At 36.8% G+C, this 17,525-nt stretch overlaps 1 protein-coding gene across 1 annotated transcript in view; it reads right to left on the bottom strand.

Annotated features, from left to right (window-relative positions):
- The window catches only part of tnmd (tenomodulin), a 50,282-nt gene extending 33,186 nt beyond the window's left edge, over positions 1–17,096 (bottom strand). The window contains exons 1-2 of the mRNA XM_073854354.1: positions 16,939–17,096; positions 11,234–11,374 (exon numbers count right to left, since the gene is read on the bottom strand). Coding sequence (XP_073710455.1) covers positions 11,234–11,374; positions 16,939–16,986 — 189 coding nt within the window. The 5' untranslated portion in view covers positions 16,987–17,096. The remainder of the gene's footprint in view (positions 1–11,233; positions 11,375–16,938) is intronic.
- Between the last annotated feature and the right edge of the window lie 429 nt (positions 17,097–17,525).

Raw genomic sequence — 17,525 nt, 5'->3', positions numbered from 1 at the left:
AAGAATCACTTTTAGTGCTATTTAGCACCATTTGTTTTTAGAGTGTATGGTATTTGTTAGAACAAAGTTTAACAGCTTTAAAACAAACATCACCAGCAAAATTTCAATTCAAATGTATTCATAAAGTGTTTTTTACAATGTTGCATCATTTCAAAGCAGCTTTTTATGCAAAAATATTATTATTATAGAATAAAAAGGATTTTTGCACATTTATTTTCTCATAAAAAATTGTAAAACGGTATATTTTACTGTTTATAAGACATTAGTCGATTAAAGAGCACCAAATTATCCAATTCACGATTTCACATTTCCTTTGGTGTGAAAGTGTGTATTAGTACATGTTAATTATATGCAAAAGGTACAAACCCCAAAGTAAACAGTGAAGTGAGTTATCGTCTCCAACGTAAATCCAACGTTTCTTGGACAACAACAAACACACGGATTGTAGGCAAAAGTATAATTTCTGGGATTGGTGATTTGACAAGACCGACATTATCATAATTCCTCCCGCTTGGACTCAGAGCCTGCAAGTTAACTCCTGTTAGCATTGCATTGTGACCGGATCTTTCAAACATGGTAAGGAGCGTCACATTTCCGGCTGAAGTCAGAGGTATTCAGGCCAGTCACAACATACAGATTAGCTGGCCAATCAGGGACACAGACATGTTATTCCATGCAGCTTACATGGAAATGGCTCTCAGTATATACTTAACTATATATTAATATATTGTTATTTGGAACAACAGAATTATCAACAACAACAACAATATTTGCAATCATAATATTAAAAAGGATAATGAAAGCCATTCCCATAATCCTATACACTCTAAAGCCCCATTCGGACGGGATTAGTTTTACAAGGGGACCTCTGAGAAACTCGTGCTTCTCAGAGGTCCTCTGTGTTTTTTATCCCGTCCGAATCAGCCATGTCTGTGTTTTTCTGTGACGACCTCCGTAAGAATTGCAGAGCAATGCGCGTATATTGTATTTCCTGAGTCCCATTCATTCAGATATGAATGTTTTTTCGCACTCTGCAAAATAAAATAATTAAATCAAGACGAGCTGTATATCCAACACTGTTAAGACTGGCCACTGTTAAATCATTAACGTTATAAGGTAAGAAACTCCATTAAAACTCCGTTCAATTCCGGAATGGTAATGTTAATTAATAAAGATAATAAATTGTTATTAATCATTATTTCTTCATAAGATTTATTATAAGCAGCCAGTTATATAAAACACGTAGGCTACTTTATTAGGATTTGTATATTTTATTTTGATTTGTTAAAATTAAATTAATAAATTACATGTTCTGTCATAATTTTACATTGCCCAAATGCATGAAACAGACACTCCTATCTCTGGAATAGCCTGAGAATTTTAATCCCGTCCGAATCTGTACATAAAATCACAGACGACCTGGGGGACACGTTGAAACTCAAACGTCGTTTGGAAAACTAATCCCGTCCGAATAGTGTTTAAGGGTCATATTCAACCCAGTGTTCGGTCAAAAAGGTACAAAATCCAGCTGTTTGGTTAAATGAATCCAGGAAAATGTTTATATTTGGCCCAACAATGGTTTAAAACAAACCAGCATTTGGTTAAATTACAACCCAGCAGGTTCTTCCCCTATTGACCCAATGCTTGAAAATAACCCAGCATTTCTTTGGGTGTACTATTGTACAGGTATGCATCCATAAATGCATTTTCTTTTCGAGTGTTTATGTATTTTGCTACAAATTTGTAAGAGTAGCGTGGTGATTTTTCATATATTGGTTTTGCACTTTGCCCACATGGAAAGAGGGTTCAGAAAATTGTGTTCCTGCAGTGTTGTGATCAAGTGTTGGTACTCTTGCGCCACAGAGTATAGCATTTTTGTCTCACTGTTACATCTGCTGTTAGCTTTTCGTCTGGTATCACGCAGAGCAAGTAGGTTTAGTGCTTGGAGGAACAATCTTCTCCACGCAAAGATGGCTTTGAAACCTAACCGCAGCAAAACAGTGTTAACCTTTGGTGTGTAAATGGATACAAACTAGCCTACTGACTGGATTTAAAGTGGTAAAGGAGGCAGAAATTTCTCTTAAGTGTTGCTTTAACCTAAAATATGTAATGTATTATACATGCATGCGACTATTTTTTAAACTCCCAGTGCAATCAGATATCTTTGAATGTTTCATCATTTTGCCCCATTGAATTCTTTCAATGACATTGCCAGCTATTAAATGATGAGGAGGTTTTGAAAATAAGCTCTTAGTCAAGCCTTTTGAAGAGCTGTATTCAGTTTTAACCTTGGTATGTGAAAAACATCTGTGTTTACTGCAAATAGCAACAGTCTAAGTTTTTTTTTTTTGGTAATTGCTTCCTTTCAAGAGCAAAATTAACTTAATTTCTCTGTATGCAGTCAAATGCTTCTATAAGCAGAGAGCAAAATTATGGACCCAGGTACAGCACGAGCAAATCAACACCTTTACTGTTGTTACACACTTGGACTGCGTCATGAATGAATGAACTCCACTTTGCTGATATGAAAATTATTTCACATTCCAGCAACTTGGAAAAGATCAACAAGGCACTTTTTATCCGCTTTTCAAAAATGTATATTTTTATGTTTCAGAAACTTCTTCAATAAGTAAAAAGGATAATTTGACATCTTTGACTATAGTCAATAAAGTCCTTCAAAAGAATCAGTTTGTTTTTATTCTTTGAATTTTAACATAACCTAATAGTGTCTACAAACATTTACTGTATGTGTATATGTGATGGGGATATGATTTATTAATTGTGTATATTACATTTCCACACATTTCTATTCTGGGTATTGTAAAATGAAAAAGTTTTAATAAAATTGCTTTGATTTAGTTTTTCTGTATTAAAAAATGCTTTAGGATGTGTCATCGGGACATGCGTTGCCATCGTTCAAGGCTGCAAATGTGCCCATTTCATTAAGTTTATTGTTGTGTTAAAGAGAGTATGTTGTTTATTTCATTGACAGTCTCTGGTTGTTACATTTACAACATATGCTGAAGAGATAAATTATGCATCGATATCAAGGTGGTTGTTGATGAGATTGAGTCAAGTAAGTAAGACAAGCTATGTGAGACAAGCTTTCCCTGTCATCATTTGTGTTTTCTGGGTGCCATGCAAAGTGTTATTTGCAGTGTTATATACAGTTTTTATGCTATGATTTACATAGATTATTTAAAGGGGCTATATGTAGTTTTCAGCGGCCTCTAGCTTTGATGTTTCAGATTGCAACCAATAAGTTTACAAGCGCGTGCTCGAACTCATGAGCGACGGCCAAACTGAGATGCAAAGACTGAGTTTAAAGACTTTTAAAAATCGAGAGGCACGCAAACAAACGTGTCTGCAGTTTTACGTCATCGATCGACAACGGCTAGGCAAACACACGCTAAAGCGAAGGCTAGCAAACCGAAACAACATCTAAAAAGCTAAAGCACACAATCAAAATACATTTTACATGCTTTAATGTTAGCTTACCTGTCTAATAGAATGAAAGCCATCTCCGGATCCGTTTTTATACCCAAAATAAAGCGGAGGTTTATCCATAATTCAAATGCCCTGCCGATGTTAATTTGTGTTTTTGTCCGAAGTTGATCCGATTAACGTTTGGCCTTACGAGCTTCAGCAGATAATTTTTTTCTTTTTTTCACAAAATGTGTAGTTTGTGTTGGAGTCTGTGTTGTGCTGGGAGCAGGTCGTTTCAGTCTGTTATCAGACATGTTGAAGGGGCGTCGCTGTTAAGTGCAAAGTCAGTAGACAAGGCGAAAGGCTCGGGAGTGCGCGCATGCAGGTGACGTCACCGGATTTCACGCCAAATCCAACCCGGTACTTTCACATAAAAATAATATTTTTTTTTCAGATGTAATAGCAAAACCCAGTGTATAATTTTAATGTGAGATTACAACCCCTTCACACACAGGCAATTGAAAAGGGATTAGAAACACTACGTACAGCTCCTTTAATATAGGCTCTTATAACTCTTAACTACATGCTAACCACCAAACAGAATACAGGTCAATAATTTGTATGCATTGCTTCTCTCATTGGGAATATTTCAGCTCCCACTAGGAGATGCCAATCATCTTGTGCTTAATATTTTATCACAGAATCAAACAGGATTCTTCCAAATCGCTATTAACCCTGACTGACAGACAGACACGTATCGACAGGGCAAGAGATGCTAAAATTACCTTTGATAAGAGCCGGACTGAAACAACATAATATAAACTAGTGCAGTGCAATAATCCCATCACATGTCAGAGTGACCGAGCCTAGTGATAAGCTTTTAATACAGATAACCCAAGCTAGTTGTCATAAAGCAACAGTAACTTTGATTTTCAGTCTCATTATAAAAAAGTCAAAATTTGCTAGAAAACTATCTTCTGACAGAAAGAAAAATACCGAAAGCACAAATTGCTGGACCCTGTAAGCCAACTAAAAAGCCAATAATAGGCTGTTTAACCCATAAAGTGTGAAGCAAGCCATCCCTTTTCTTTGATCAGGAATACAAACTATGGAAAAGTTGTATAAAAGTTTGTATATGCTGTTTACAGACAAATATACTGTAAACCTACATTAAAATGAATGCACTAAAGTAAAAACTATGATAACTAGCCCCAGTATTTGTAATATTTCAGAAATCGCTCATTGCAGTCAAGAAAAAAAATCTCAATTACTGCACCCCACCCACATATCAATGACTGTGAATGTAACGCCATATCTGTCTGACAGATTTAACCCCTAATCTATTTGAAATAATGAGGCACATTCTGTGGATCGAGGTGGTGTTAAGAGCAGTTTCAGGTAAGTTAATCTGATGAAATCTGCTCTGTTCTTCAGGTGTAAGAGAGCTCTGTGACAGCCGTCTGTGTAGAAACAGGATTTAAAAGCCCTAATTTGTACTTTTAGAGACTTTACCAAACTTAATGTAGCATCTACACACATTTATTTATAACACAGCATTAATTGAGCTGTTAATTAAATTTGTTTATTTGGATGTTAAATAGGTTAAAATTTCAACAGGCACTGTTGTTATGTTTTGAAGTTAGGGGTTGCAGCATCTTTTACACATTTTGATGATGAATTAATGCTTATGCAAATAAAATTTGTATTCTCTCCTGCCTTACTGTGGGTTCACACCAGATGTGAGTTCAACGATTTGCTTGAGTAGAAAGTCAATGCAAAGACGCGATTAGACGCGTCCTCGCATGGGGCGATGCGAATGACGCAATATGGGTGGTGCTTTTGCTGCGAAAACACGCACTATTCGCCTCAAATGCGTCTTCGTCCAAGTTTAAAATATTCAACTCGAGCGAAAAATTTACATGACATGAAGTTAAATCCGCGAGTAATGTAGAGCGAGTAACGCGATGCCCCGCGTATGGTGTGTACGTAGCATTACTGTGGTTCACACCAGACGTGAGTTCAACGATTTGCGCGAGTAGATTACATACAAAGTCAATGCAAAGACGCGATCCGACGCGTCCTTACGCGGGACAATACGAATGACGTGATTTGGGCGGCGCGATTCTTGTGAAAACACCCGCTATTCACATCAAATGCAAAAAATTAGCATGGCACAAAGTTAAGAGTAATCTAGAGTGAGCAATGCGATGCTACGCGTTTGGTGTGTACGTAGCATTAGGGGCGATTCACATTTCGCGTCTTTTGCACGCTCAAGTTCGTTATTTCAAATGTATGCGTGCGGTATGCACGTTCAATTCAATTCAATTCAATTCAATTCAATTTATATAGCGTTTTTCACAATTGGTAATTGTTTCAAAGCAGCTTTACATTAATAGAAGCTGTGAAAAGCACAGAAAATCGACAGATAGCGCAACATAATACACGATAGCATAAGCTGCTAAATTTACTGCGGCTTATGAATCAACATTATAAGCGAGCGTATTACTAATGTAACGTATAAAAAGGTCAAAATGGAAGCGCCGCCGTCGCCTTTTTTCCAGGCGCGTCGCACCGCATCGAGTTAAAAACATTTCAACTTTTTAGAATGTCGCAAGCGCACCGCAGGTCATGTGACAAGAACAAACAGACGGTCGCGTTTTGTGAACCGTGAAATGTGAACCGCCCCTTATGAATGTCAATTTGGGGGAAACCTTTGCATCGTGTTCTCAAGCGGACTTACTATCTTTTTCAAGCTTCAATAGGCTTCTTGTTTATAAGAATTTAACAGGAAAGCTGGAGACCACCAGAGAACATATAAAAAAGATAAAAGTGATTGAGTCTCTTCTAGTGCCTCCCCAGCCACGTTTTGAAAGGCATTTAAAATCCACCCGGGACCCCCTGACTGGATGGTACAGATTCTGCCGTGTTCCCTTGCCACTCCTTTACAAGGGAACAGTTTGTTTCATCCAGGTGGAGGTTAGAGACTGTTGCATCAGCCTTTAAGTGAATAAATGATTCTGATGAGTGAACAAAGGAAGATTGCAGACCAAACGAATCACATCTCTGCAGGGGTCTCCAAAAGCAGCTGCTCAGATTGGCCGGTTTGCATATCATTACTGTAACATTTATCCTTTTTCAAGATATAAAAACCTGAGGAATTTACACTTGTAGAGCACAGATAAAGAAAGAAGAGGGCGATCGAAGACTATTTTAAGAATGTTGTCCCTCACGTTAGAAAGAAAGCGAACAGCATAACTCTCATGGCTTCCAAGTCTATCCATCTTTCCTGTGAGGAGCACAACATGGCAATCTAAAAAGGCCAGTTGCAAGACACAACCAGAAAATAAACCTGCTCAGGGAGGTCGATCATTGCCCAGCACCTGCCACTGTTACTGGAGAGCAGGTGCAGCTGTGTTCGTTAAGACAGAGTTTTGGACACAGAAGTCCTTAAGAGGTGGTTGGGGGCACATTTTGCGATGCTGCCTCGCAAACGCAACGTGGCAACAAGGTGAGTGAGGTAATTTCAGCTTGAATAATGGGGGCAAGTCTAGTGAGCCTGACATACGTGTGGCAAAGGCAATTTCACAGCTCTTCTCCACTGCTGTGCGTGTGATCTATTCGAGATGTTGTCTGACACCGCAGTCAATACGACAGACGCCGGTGGTTCAGACCTGATAAGGTAGACTGAAATACATAGACTGTCGACTGTGGTTTTGACTTGTTTGTCAAATTACAGTTCTTGCCAGCACAACACAAAGGCCAGTTAATAGATGACAGATCAGCTGAACAGGGCAAATATTGTGTACTAAACCCAGAATAAATCTGTGAGCTTTTTTAGTATTGATTTTGAAAACATTTTAATTTTAATCTTTTTATTTAGTCGCTTGGATTTAGTAAGACATTGGTTTTGTTTGCAACGCGTCTTGGCAGATATTTCAGCTATACAAAAGTAAATATATCCACTTGAATAGGAAAACACACTATATCACAATATACAACATATTTCTGATCAACAACAAACCTAACATCAACTATACTTTAACTTTGGTTTCTCAAGTTCAAATTGTGCTAAAACAACTTTTTCCCAGCTATTGAGAATGCCCACAGGTTGGCAAGCACCTCAAGTAACCCTAAACCCCCTCCCCAGGGAAATAATCAGTCTTTATTGATTGATGATTCGTTCTTTTAACTGAAAGGTGTGGCATTGTCAGAGCGTCCATATTGACCATTGCATTAACCCCTGTTAACTCTTTCCCCACCACTGACAATTTATCTCATGAATTAGGAGACAACGCTTCCAAAAGACGAGATTTTACGGCAATCCATATTTTCGATATTATGCAGTAGGTGGTGCTGTTACACTGTAAAAAGTTGGTTGAACTTAAAAAGTTACTTCAATTGGTAACACATAAAAAATGTATTCAAAATAAAATTTTCACCTAAAGTGAAACTGAAGTAACTTGATTGACTAAGATGAATCAACTTTTAGCTCTTTACGGGTTACCCAACTTATAAAACAATTCAGCATCTAAAGATACAAAAGCAGTAAATATTCTGGTTATGTTTGGATTATCTTTCTGAATCTGATGTTTAACAAAAGGCTTTTACAAAAATGCAATTATTTCAGCTTTTTGTTCAAAATTTGTATTTTTTAAGAAACCTACCGATGTTTGAGAGGTGATAAAAAAGAAATAATAAAGATTGGTTTAAAAGCAGATGGTCTGTTCTTTCATTTGATATATTGTATGTTTATATATTTAAAGAAGAAACACATTTTCTGAAATGGACAAAACTTTGTGAAAATCATAAAAAAGGCTGGTGCTGGCTGACAATTTTTTGTAAACATGTTGGCGGGGAAAGAGTTAATAGTAGTGGGAGTGCTCAATCTTGTTATACCCAATATCTTTGGTATTAGTAGACAGTTATGGATAGGGTTTAGTGATGCACGGGTCGTCTCATAACCCATGGGCCCAGCAGGTTGGGGTGGGACTGGAAAAGAAATTATCACTTTATTGCAGGGCGGGTCATTAAAAACAAAATAAAAAAAACATGTATGTTGTATGCAATTACCTTATAGCCTATATAAAATATTTGGGAATATTTTATAAGGTTCTTTGATAAGGTTAAATTACGTAAGCCCACGTAGCAACGTAACTTGCGCAACGTAACTTGTGCAACGTAACTTGCGCATCTTTTGTTCCACACTCATCATGAGGCTATAAAACACCACGCAGATGTTTAAATCATGCAGAAAATGCATAAATCATATCCTGTTGCATCAATGTCATTAAAATCTCATCTTTATGTCGAGTCTATATGTTTGTTGTATCTTACAGTAAGTTTGTTTCTGCAATATGAACATGAGAGTTTTGTGATTCCCATTATAAATCCAGGCAATAACCAACTTACAACGTTATTTGCTGGTGTTTGTTAGTTTAGCTTGTTAGATCAGTCTGAATCTAATGCTTCCTCTTTGTTTCTCATTTAGTTTTTAGTAAGATGTCACACAAGTTGCAGTACTTTTAATTACATTAAAAAAAAACATCCTATAAGGAGTTTGCAAGCAAAGGATATATCTAAGAGGAGCCTGAAAATATTTTTGTGTACATTGCTGATGGAAAAAGTTTGGGAACAACTGGCAGACAATTATTCTATATCATTTTGAATAAAACGATGGACACTATTTTTATTTTTTTAAACCAATAATTGTTGTCTTAAACCAAACTGTAAATTTTTTTAATATAAGCTTTTTTTAAAATTAAAGGAACAGTATGTAGGATTGTGGCCAAAACTGGTATTGCAATCACAAAACTTGTGGCTAAAACCGGTACTGCAAGCACACAGCTAGTGGCCAATTCACAACATGACAACATAAACATCAGTTGAGGGCTGCAACTCCACTTTTTAAATGACAATATCCTGGCCGGACCACTGTTGTCAGTGATATAAGTAATGGAAATGAAAATTATTTCTAAATGTCTAGTAACATATCAGGGACATTTTATGATTAATTGATATAAATTTCTTACATACTGTTCCTTTAAATAAACCTGGTTTATATATGTCTAACTTAATTCTATATACACAATATTACGTTTGTGCAATTCAAAGGAAAATCTTTGCAATGTTGGGGCATGGGGGGCAGGTCCTTGGACTTTGCTTAGGGCCCCCAAAATGGTAAACACGACACTGACTGGTAGTTGACAAGAAGTTGTAAAGTTATTTGTAAATAGTAAAATATCTAAAGTGGACTATTAAAATAAAGCATTACATAGATATTTCAGTGTGTTCAGAAGTAGTTCAGGAGAAGTTATGCTTTTTTTGCATATATTTCACTATTTTTATTTTAAAATAAGTTCTATTAGGTGACATGCAGGTACAGTATGCAATCCCAGAGGAAGTTAGAAAAACAATAATTAGGACATGATAAACATGAAGACACTGTTGGGAGCCAAGAGAGGAACTGAATAACACACAGTGACAAACACAAGTACACACACACACCGTGCACATTTAAACACAGTAGCATACAGAATGATAGCAATCACTTCATCTTCCCTGGGCTTCTGTAACAACATATGTTTGTAAGTAATTAAAAGAAGTTCCCAAGCGGCTACCGTGTCATATTGAAACACAATATGGTGAGCAAATTACCTTTACATGGCAGTTTATGCAAACCTAGGCACGAGAGACCACTTTGCTTGTCTCCGCTGCCACATGGAGGGATTGGCAAAGACAATCTCCTGCTGTATTGATGTATTGACTTCTAATTAGTTTGTCAGGGGCTATACCTTTAAGAGCATAGAAATAATTGATGATGCCTTACCTTGCACAATAAGCAAAGTGATAAACACTTACTACCTACAAGTCTAAATAACACAAGGCGGGGCTTATGAAATATGCAGTGATGTTTTGAAATATTCATATCTAGCTGCGGAATTGTGATGCCTGAAGCAGCAATAGTTGCACATTCAGGTTTCATTGTGGTGTCAGCACTTGCAGTTGTGTAAAACACACACACACACACACTGAGACATCGCTTGCCTAATATTTCCCCCATACTGCTGTTGAAAAAAAGACTCCCCAACGGTTCGCCCCATCATTGTGTTTTTAAAGTGCCATTATAGTGCTCATTGCTGAAGATCAGCATTTGTACGGGCCCTAGCTTATCCGACCACAGCAGTTCAAGATTGTGAGCACTTATTCTCAATCTCTACGGCCCCAGACTTCCAGTGTCATTAAACCCATTACATGCCCTGTGAGAATCATCACTCCTTCTTTGATGACTTCTCAACCAGGAGCGTGAAATATCTTATGCAGAAATTAGGCTGTCTAAGTGTAGTTTCAGCAAATGTGCTAAAAGAATTGGCTGTTAAAATGTTAAAGGAGAAGTATCCTTGGGGAGATTTAATTTATAACATAGTACACCAAACATCAGGTTTATTTGTTTGTTTGTCGAAAGGCCAGTATTGCCAATTATTTAGCCGCTGCCCAGTTTCTGCGTGTCGGCAAAAATTAAGGAATAACATGAATAATATCTACGTTTTGCAGTTCTGATTATTTCGGCAAAACAATTCACAGCGTATTATCTATTTATTCTGCTGTTTTTCCCAACTCGGTGATGTTATTGTTTATTCCAAGGAAATCAAGATTGGATTCCCAAGAATGCTCAATAGGGTGTGCAGATGCCTCAGCGTCTTTCATTTTCATTGCATGATTGTTATTCTAATCGTTTCCTAATGAATCCACAGTCATGCACCATTCTCACTAATATCCCAGCATCCACAAAACTTTGGATTTTTCTTACCTTCGGAGGGCTCGCGCTCCATAAATATCCCAGGCTAAAGATGCTCAGTGCCGATATCAGGAACACCACACTCAGAATTATGGCAGCACATTGGTAACGGCGATGCCTGACCTTTTTCTCTTTTTCTTTCCCAAGCTCAACCTGGAAAAAACAGAACTTCTAAATTATTTTACTTGTGTATATAATGGGATTTCATGTAAAGGTTTCACAAATTGAATGTATTGCGCCACAGCGCTTAGCAAAGAATGAAATTACCACATGGGCATTTTCAATACGTTGGAGATATTGAATAGGTCACATTTATTAAAATTGTCCCAAATAAAAATTTTGTCTATTAGAATAAATTCCCGCAGCTTAAGGCTGCCAATTAATAAAGAGTCGGCTTTTGCTCCATCTGAGCTCCATGTGGGAGAGTCTTAAAGCGGACTATTCACAGTTGTGTGCCACTATCTCTTAAGAGATAGCCAATCAGAGTTATGAATGTGGACGAACAAGTTTCAATTAGCAATATCTCTTGCTGAACGAGATGCTTATAGAGCAGAAAAGCAGTGGTGACTCTTGTGATTGTTTTTTATCTAACTCTGGACATTTTCACCCAGTTTAAATCTTTAAATGCGATTTATTCAATATCTCGCAATGAATATTAGTACTGTGTTATTGTGGCTTGGAACAGTATAGTGTGACTTACTTAAGCATGCACATTAATCTTCAATACATGATTCTGTCAGTAGTGACACACTGTAGTCAAATGTTTTGTATAATGGCCACTAAACTGTACATTTGGCTTTTGCCGTGGTAGTTTTATTTCTTATATCTCTCTTTGGTCTATTTCTTCTTACATAATAAAAGTTAAAAATACTGTAAAATATATATTTTTTAAATTGGTAAGTCACCACATAATGAGCAGGGCCCGGTTCCCCAAAACGTTCTTATCGCTAAGTAGTTCTTAAACTATTCCTTAACCTCTCTCTTAACTTTATGGCTTATTCCCAAAACGTTCGTACGCTAAGTATATCTTCTGTAAGTCACACTTTCGTAAGGTTGGTCTGGACCATTCGTAAGCTCTTAGCGTTGTTTGAGCGAAAAAGCTATCGCCGCCACTGTGCAATATAGTCTTTAGAAATCAGCGCAGCGCAGTACAAGTCAAACTATGGTATGTTATCAATGATTTTATGTTATGGACATTTTAAGACTTATTAAAAAAATGTTTGCAATGTACACGGGACTATTTATGCAGTTGACTTTATCTGGTATCAGAACTAATGAGTCAAAGATGGAGCCGGTGTTGTGTCGAAGTTTGCTCCCCATCGAAGTCTGTTCCCTCTATGTTTATAGCGATTTATACATTTATAGCGATTAATACATTTATAGCGATTAAAGATTTGAAATGGTTATACTAAAAAGCAATAATGTAGCCTATTCTATAATACAATTTATTAAATATTTCGTACATTTGACAGTTTTATAATTAGGGTATGTCTTTTAACATATTACATTATACTGTTTGTTTTAAAAAGTTATGTTTGCATACATAATAAATATATATTATACATATAATATGTTTCATACTGTAAAAATAATTGACTTACCCTTAAGAACAATAAAGATACATAACATAAGTGCACACATACATCTGAGTAGCCATTCAAACTTTTAAAGTATATAAAGAATAAACTTATAATGTGATAAAAACCCTATAAAAACACTACACTAAAGGGAAACATAGGGGGAACAGACTTGGACACAACACCGGCCGTGTAACTGTTTAGTCCATGCCAATTTTTTTATTTGGCAACACTTAAACCCTTTTGACATTTTGCCTGACGTGGCTAAATAAATAAAAAAATCGCCTCCCAAGACAACTCATTATTTAGCTGCTGGATCTTCTCAGACCATATTCTTAACTCTCTCTCTGTTCATTGTAGATAGGTTGCTTTTTATTGAAAGCATTAACCAATGGCAAGCAATACTGCATTAAACTGAAGTAACTGCAGCCGCTTGCCAATCAATTCTGATTGTAAAGTACCTTACCATTCGTATAAAAGTGTATTACATAATTTTTAAAAGTCGTTAAACCCATGTCAAGAAGCGGCACAAGTGGCACAACGGGATAAGAAGGGTGGATGATTAGCGAGGGAAACCCGGTTCGTCTACCCGTATTACTGACAATTTGATAATTTAATTAACAGTCTATATTTTAAGGATAACTTAAATGTTAAAATAAATGTTACTGGAATAATTTGAGTAATGTTCCATTTTTATAGAACGTGTTCTTAATGCCGTAATGCACCTTCGCGTGAAGTGGAAAATCGATCCCTGAGCGATCAATCGCAAATAATTCAGCACCTTCACTTGGGACAGCGCCATTGTTACGTCGAACTTAGAGGTAGCGTGTTAAGAAGCTTCCTAAGGGACACTTCGGGGAACACACTTAAGAACATAAACAACTTTGGTAAGATATATCTTTTTGAGTCTTCTTAGCGCGCTAAGAGTGAGCGTTATCGGGGAACCGGGCCCAGGTTAATGTAAAAGATTAGCGTGATCAAGTCTTTAATGTTATATTTTTGTTTTGATTACATTGTCAGAGGCTATTTGCAATAATGACTCACTAACTGTACATTATCTCTTACCTATTAAATAATCTTATTCTATGCTGTAAAAATGGCCATTAGTTGTCACTGGGGTGGTACCCTTTAAAAAGTAGGGGAGACCGGGGTGAAAGTACCATTTTTCAGAAAAACTTCATTTTGAAAGATAATATTTTAGACAGAGATATATTTTTGCTGTGGTCAATAACTCACAAGTGTGGTCTATCAATACCAGGTTGAATTTTGAACAAATGTAAAACAACTTCAGTATAATTTCACATAAGTAGCGCATTGTTACTTTTGACCCCATCAGCAGGGACGAAAGTAACACAACAAAACAAGATAGATTTTTGTGTTACACTTGATTTGATTAAATATACATGACTATGACCGCGTTAATATGTAACTGCAAACATATTTAGTAATTTATCTTTGTGAAAAATAATAAAATTACATTTTTATTTTAAATTTCAGTTTTATCAAATGTTTCAAAAGCAACCAACAGTACAAACTTAAATTATTGAGAATATTTTTTTTCAACAGTATGAACACTATGAAAATAAAATTAAATCAAATTAGAATAATATCAGTTTTCAACATATACAACCGTATTAGCAGCGAGACAAAAGTAACAAGTGTTGCTTTCATCCCGACAGGAACTCCTCAGATTTAAACCCGATGTCAAACTTCGGGATGTGTTAGAGCACTAAATAACCTGTAGATTGATCAGTATTTTAACATATGAAATGAGAAACACAACGTGTTATAAGAAAAAAATGACTGCTTGAGGAATTTACTTACTGTATCATGGTTGAAATCATGAGTAAATAACTAAATATTTGTCAGCTCTGTCAAGGGTTTGTGTGCTAAAGATGCTGTCGTAGTTTGGGATGCAAATGTTATCAGGGCTCAGAGAAAATCGCTTTGTTACTTTCGTCTCGCGTAACTTTTGCCCCCGCTCTCCCCTACATCTTTGCAAAGAGGTCATATTGATACCTCACACAAAATGTATATACTGTATAGGTATCTGTACCTAGATGGTTGGTTTACATGCACAGTATTAGGACCTTTTTAAGGGAAATGCCCCAGTGACAGCTAGGGACCAACATATATTGTACAGACAGCTAGGGAACTTAAAAAAATGTTTAGCAGATTTAAAAATAATTAATAAATAAATGAAACAGCTATTCTTCAAATGTACGCAAACATTTAAATATTATAGTTTCGTCCACACAAATTTGTTCAGAATGCCCTGTAAATAGCGTCAAGGCACAAGCCATCTCTCTATGCATTATGGGAAACAGGAGGAAAATCCATTAAAGAAGCTTCAAATTCCTCCAAAGAAGAATTTCCCGTCGCAAGAAGCAAAAATGTCAATAGAGTTAGTGCTGCAATCCAGAGGTTGCATAAGCTGTGGAAACTTGACTGGAGGACAAAGTTCCATCTGCTGAGAATATAAATGGTTCTGAAAATATACACACGGCCTCCAGAAAAACAGTATTAAACCGGTTTACGGTTAAGAATCAGCGAGGTAATTCTGCTGTAGCAGGATTGAGTGTGCGTCTATGATAATGAAGGCAACCGAGAGCCCCCTACTGATGAGAGAGAGCGTGCAAGGGGCGAATGGAGAAAGACAGAACGAGAGAGGCAGATGGGAGGAAGGGAGTGAGAAGGAGATATTTACAGAAGAGAAAAAAAGAGAAGTTTAAAGAAAGGTAGTGATAGACACTATGCACAAAAGAAAGACAGTCCTGCTACAACGACTGTTATTTCACACTGATGCTCATGGAAAATCTTGTCATCTTAAGAGAAATGGAGGAGCTCAGATGCAAAAGTCAATAAACGCCACCTCCGTCAAAAATGAGATAATGATTTTAACTGAATGCTCTTGGCACGTATTAAACCAGTGACGGCTCGTGACTGCTTATCCACGGCGTGCAAATTCAAAATATGTGTTCGGAGTGTCATGTGTGTTGCTTGTGTTTTAAAATATGTGTTTGTTGCGTCATGTGAACCATGTGCATCACGTGTTTTGTCAAAATAAGTGCCTGCTGCACACACGTCAAAACCGTTTATGATAAAAAAGATGCTCACGTTCACAAAATACACGCAAGACACTTAACAGTAAACTCTGATTACGCACGAGATTATGCGAGTATCTGGCAAACGCGAGTGTCTCTTTTATCATAAAACCTTTAGATGTGTCTGCAGCAGGCACTTATTTTGACAAGACATGTGATGAACATAGGATCACTCGACTTGCAGAACACTTAATTTGAAATTACGACCCACACACATGACAAGCTACATACATGTTGTGACGAACTTCGCATCGAGCGCCCTCGAAAAAAAGAAGTCACCGGCCGCCAAATAGTTTTGCTTAAAATCTGCTTAATCCTGGCGTAACGCCATTCAGAAATATCACCCTGTTGGCAGAATTCATTAAACACCATGATGATTTAGTAGCAAAGTACTCTAAGTGCATGAAAGATGATTTGGGTAAACTACAGCTTGCACACGTTGAGGTGCAAGAGTTTTTTACCCAGTAACAGGAGGTTAATGGGTTAAGATATTGACCTAATTTTTGAGCATTTTTCCTTTAAGAAGGACAGACTGAAGACTGAGAGAGAGACTGAAAAGACTAAAAGAGAGACTGGAGATTATTTTTTAGAAAAGATGGCCACCCACTTGATTTTGTTTGGCACAGCATATTTATTATTGCATACAAGATTGGGAAAATATTCTTGATTATTTCACTGTAAATCACATGAAATAATTTGCACGTCTAGTGTCACAGAGTTTGTCACTCAGCAGGAGAAAACGCAAGTGCGATAAAAACTTAAACACTCAAAATCCTTGTTGCCAGAAACAATTAAGATTTTTACACTAAGACTGTCACACATCACAACCCCTAACACGAGCAGTTTAACACAATTTATAAGTCAACTGAAGATTCAGCTTTCAGGTTATTTTCAAAAATTAAATTTTCTTTCAAAGTTTTCTATATATAATTAAAAGAGAGAATAACAATACCAAAAACTGATGCTGCTCAACCAGGTCAGTAATTCAACTTGGATATTCTAATAATCATATATAGTGTAAAAATCTGAGACTCACATCTTTGCAAAGGACTTGTTGACTGCTAAAATCAAGGTTATTCTCCATGACTGCAGCTGGATCAAAGATAATCTCCTTTGGAAACCTTCACCCACACAGACTAGAAAACTTTCTCTGCTAGCCAAAGAGTCAAACTTTTACTCCATTGGATTCTGCTCAAAAGGGAGGGCTTCACTTTCAGATGGGATGGAATAACTTAAACCTTAAAACTACTGTGGTATCTTCAGCACACAAAGCAGATGTTTGAAATTAAGTCCATTATCTGGCAATGAATCGAGATCACGCTACTGTGATTTGCTGGAGTAATTGACAATTTGAGATATTCTTGTCTTCTTTTATGTTTCAACATAGCACACACAACAGCAGGCAACACATTTACAGTCTATGTGCCAGATTTACTAAACGGGGCAAATTAGCGTCAGAGCGCTATTCCAAAAAAAGTGCAGATGTGAGTGGTAATATCTGCGGTTATTTATTAAAAAAGCCAACGCATTCTACTAAGACCAACTCAAATTAGTTCAGGGTCGCAAATAAGCAGAGCTGATATTGAGTTCGGCACCACGGACATTGCAACGGAAAATTCGGGT

This window comes from Misgurnus anguillicaudatus, chromosome 16 (assembly GCF_027580225.2).
Source record: "Misgurnus anguillicaudatus chromosome 16, ASM2758022v2, whole genome shotgun sequence".
NCBI classification, from domain to species: domain Eukaryota; kingdom Metazoa; phylum Chordata; class Actinopteri; order Cypriniformes; family Cobitidae; genus Misgurnus; species Misgurnus anguillicaudatus.
Note: the sequence above shows the minus strand (reverse complement) of the source record. Positions and strands in the feature narration are given on the sequence as shown.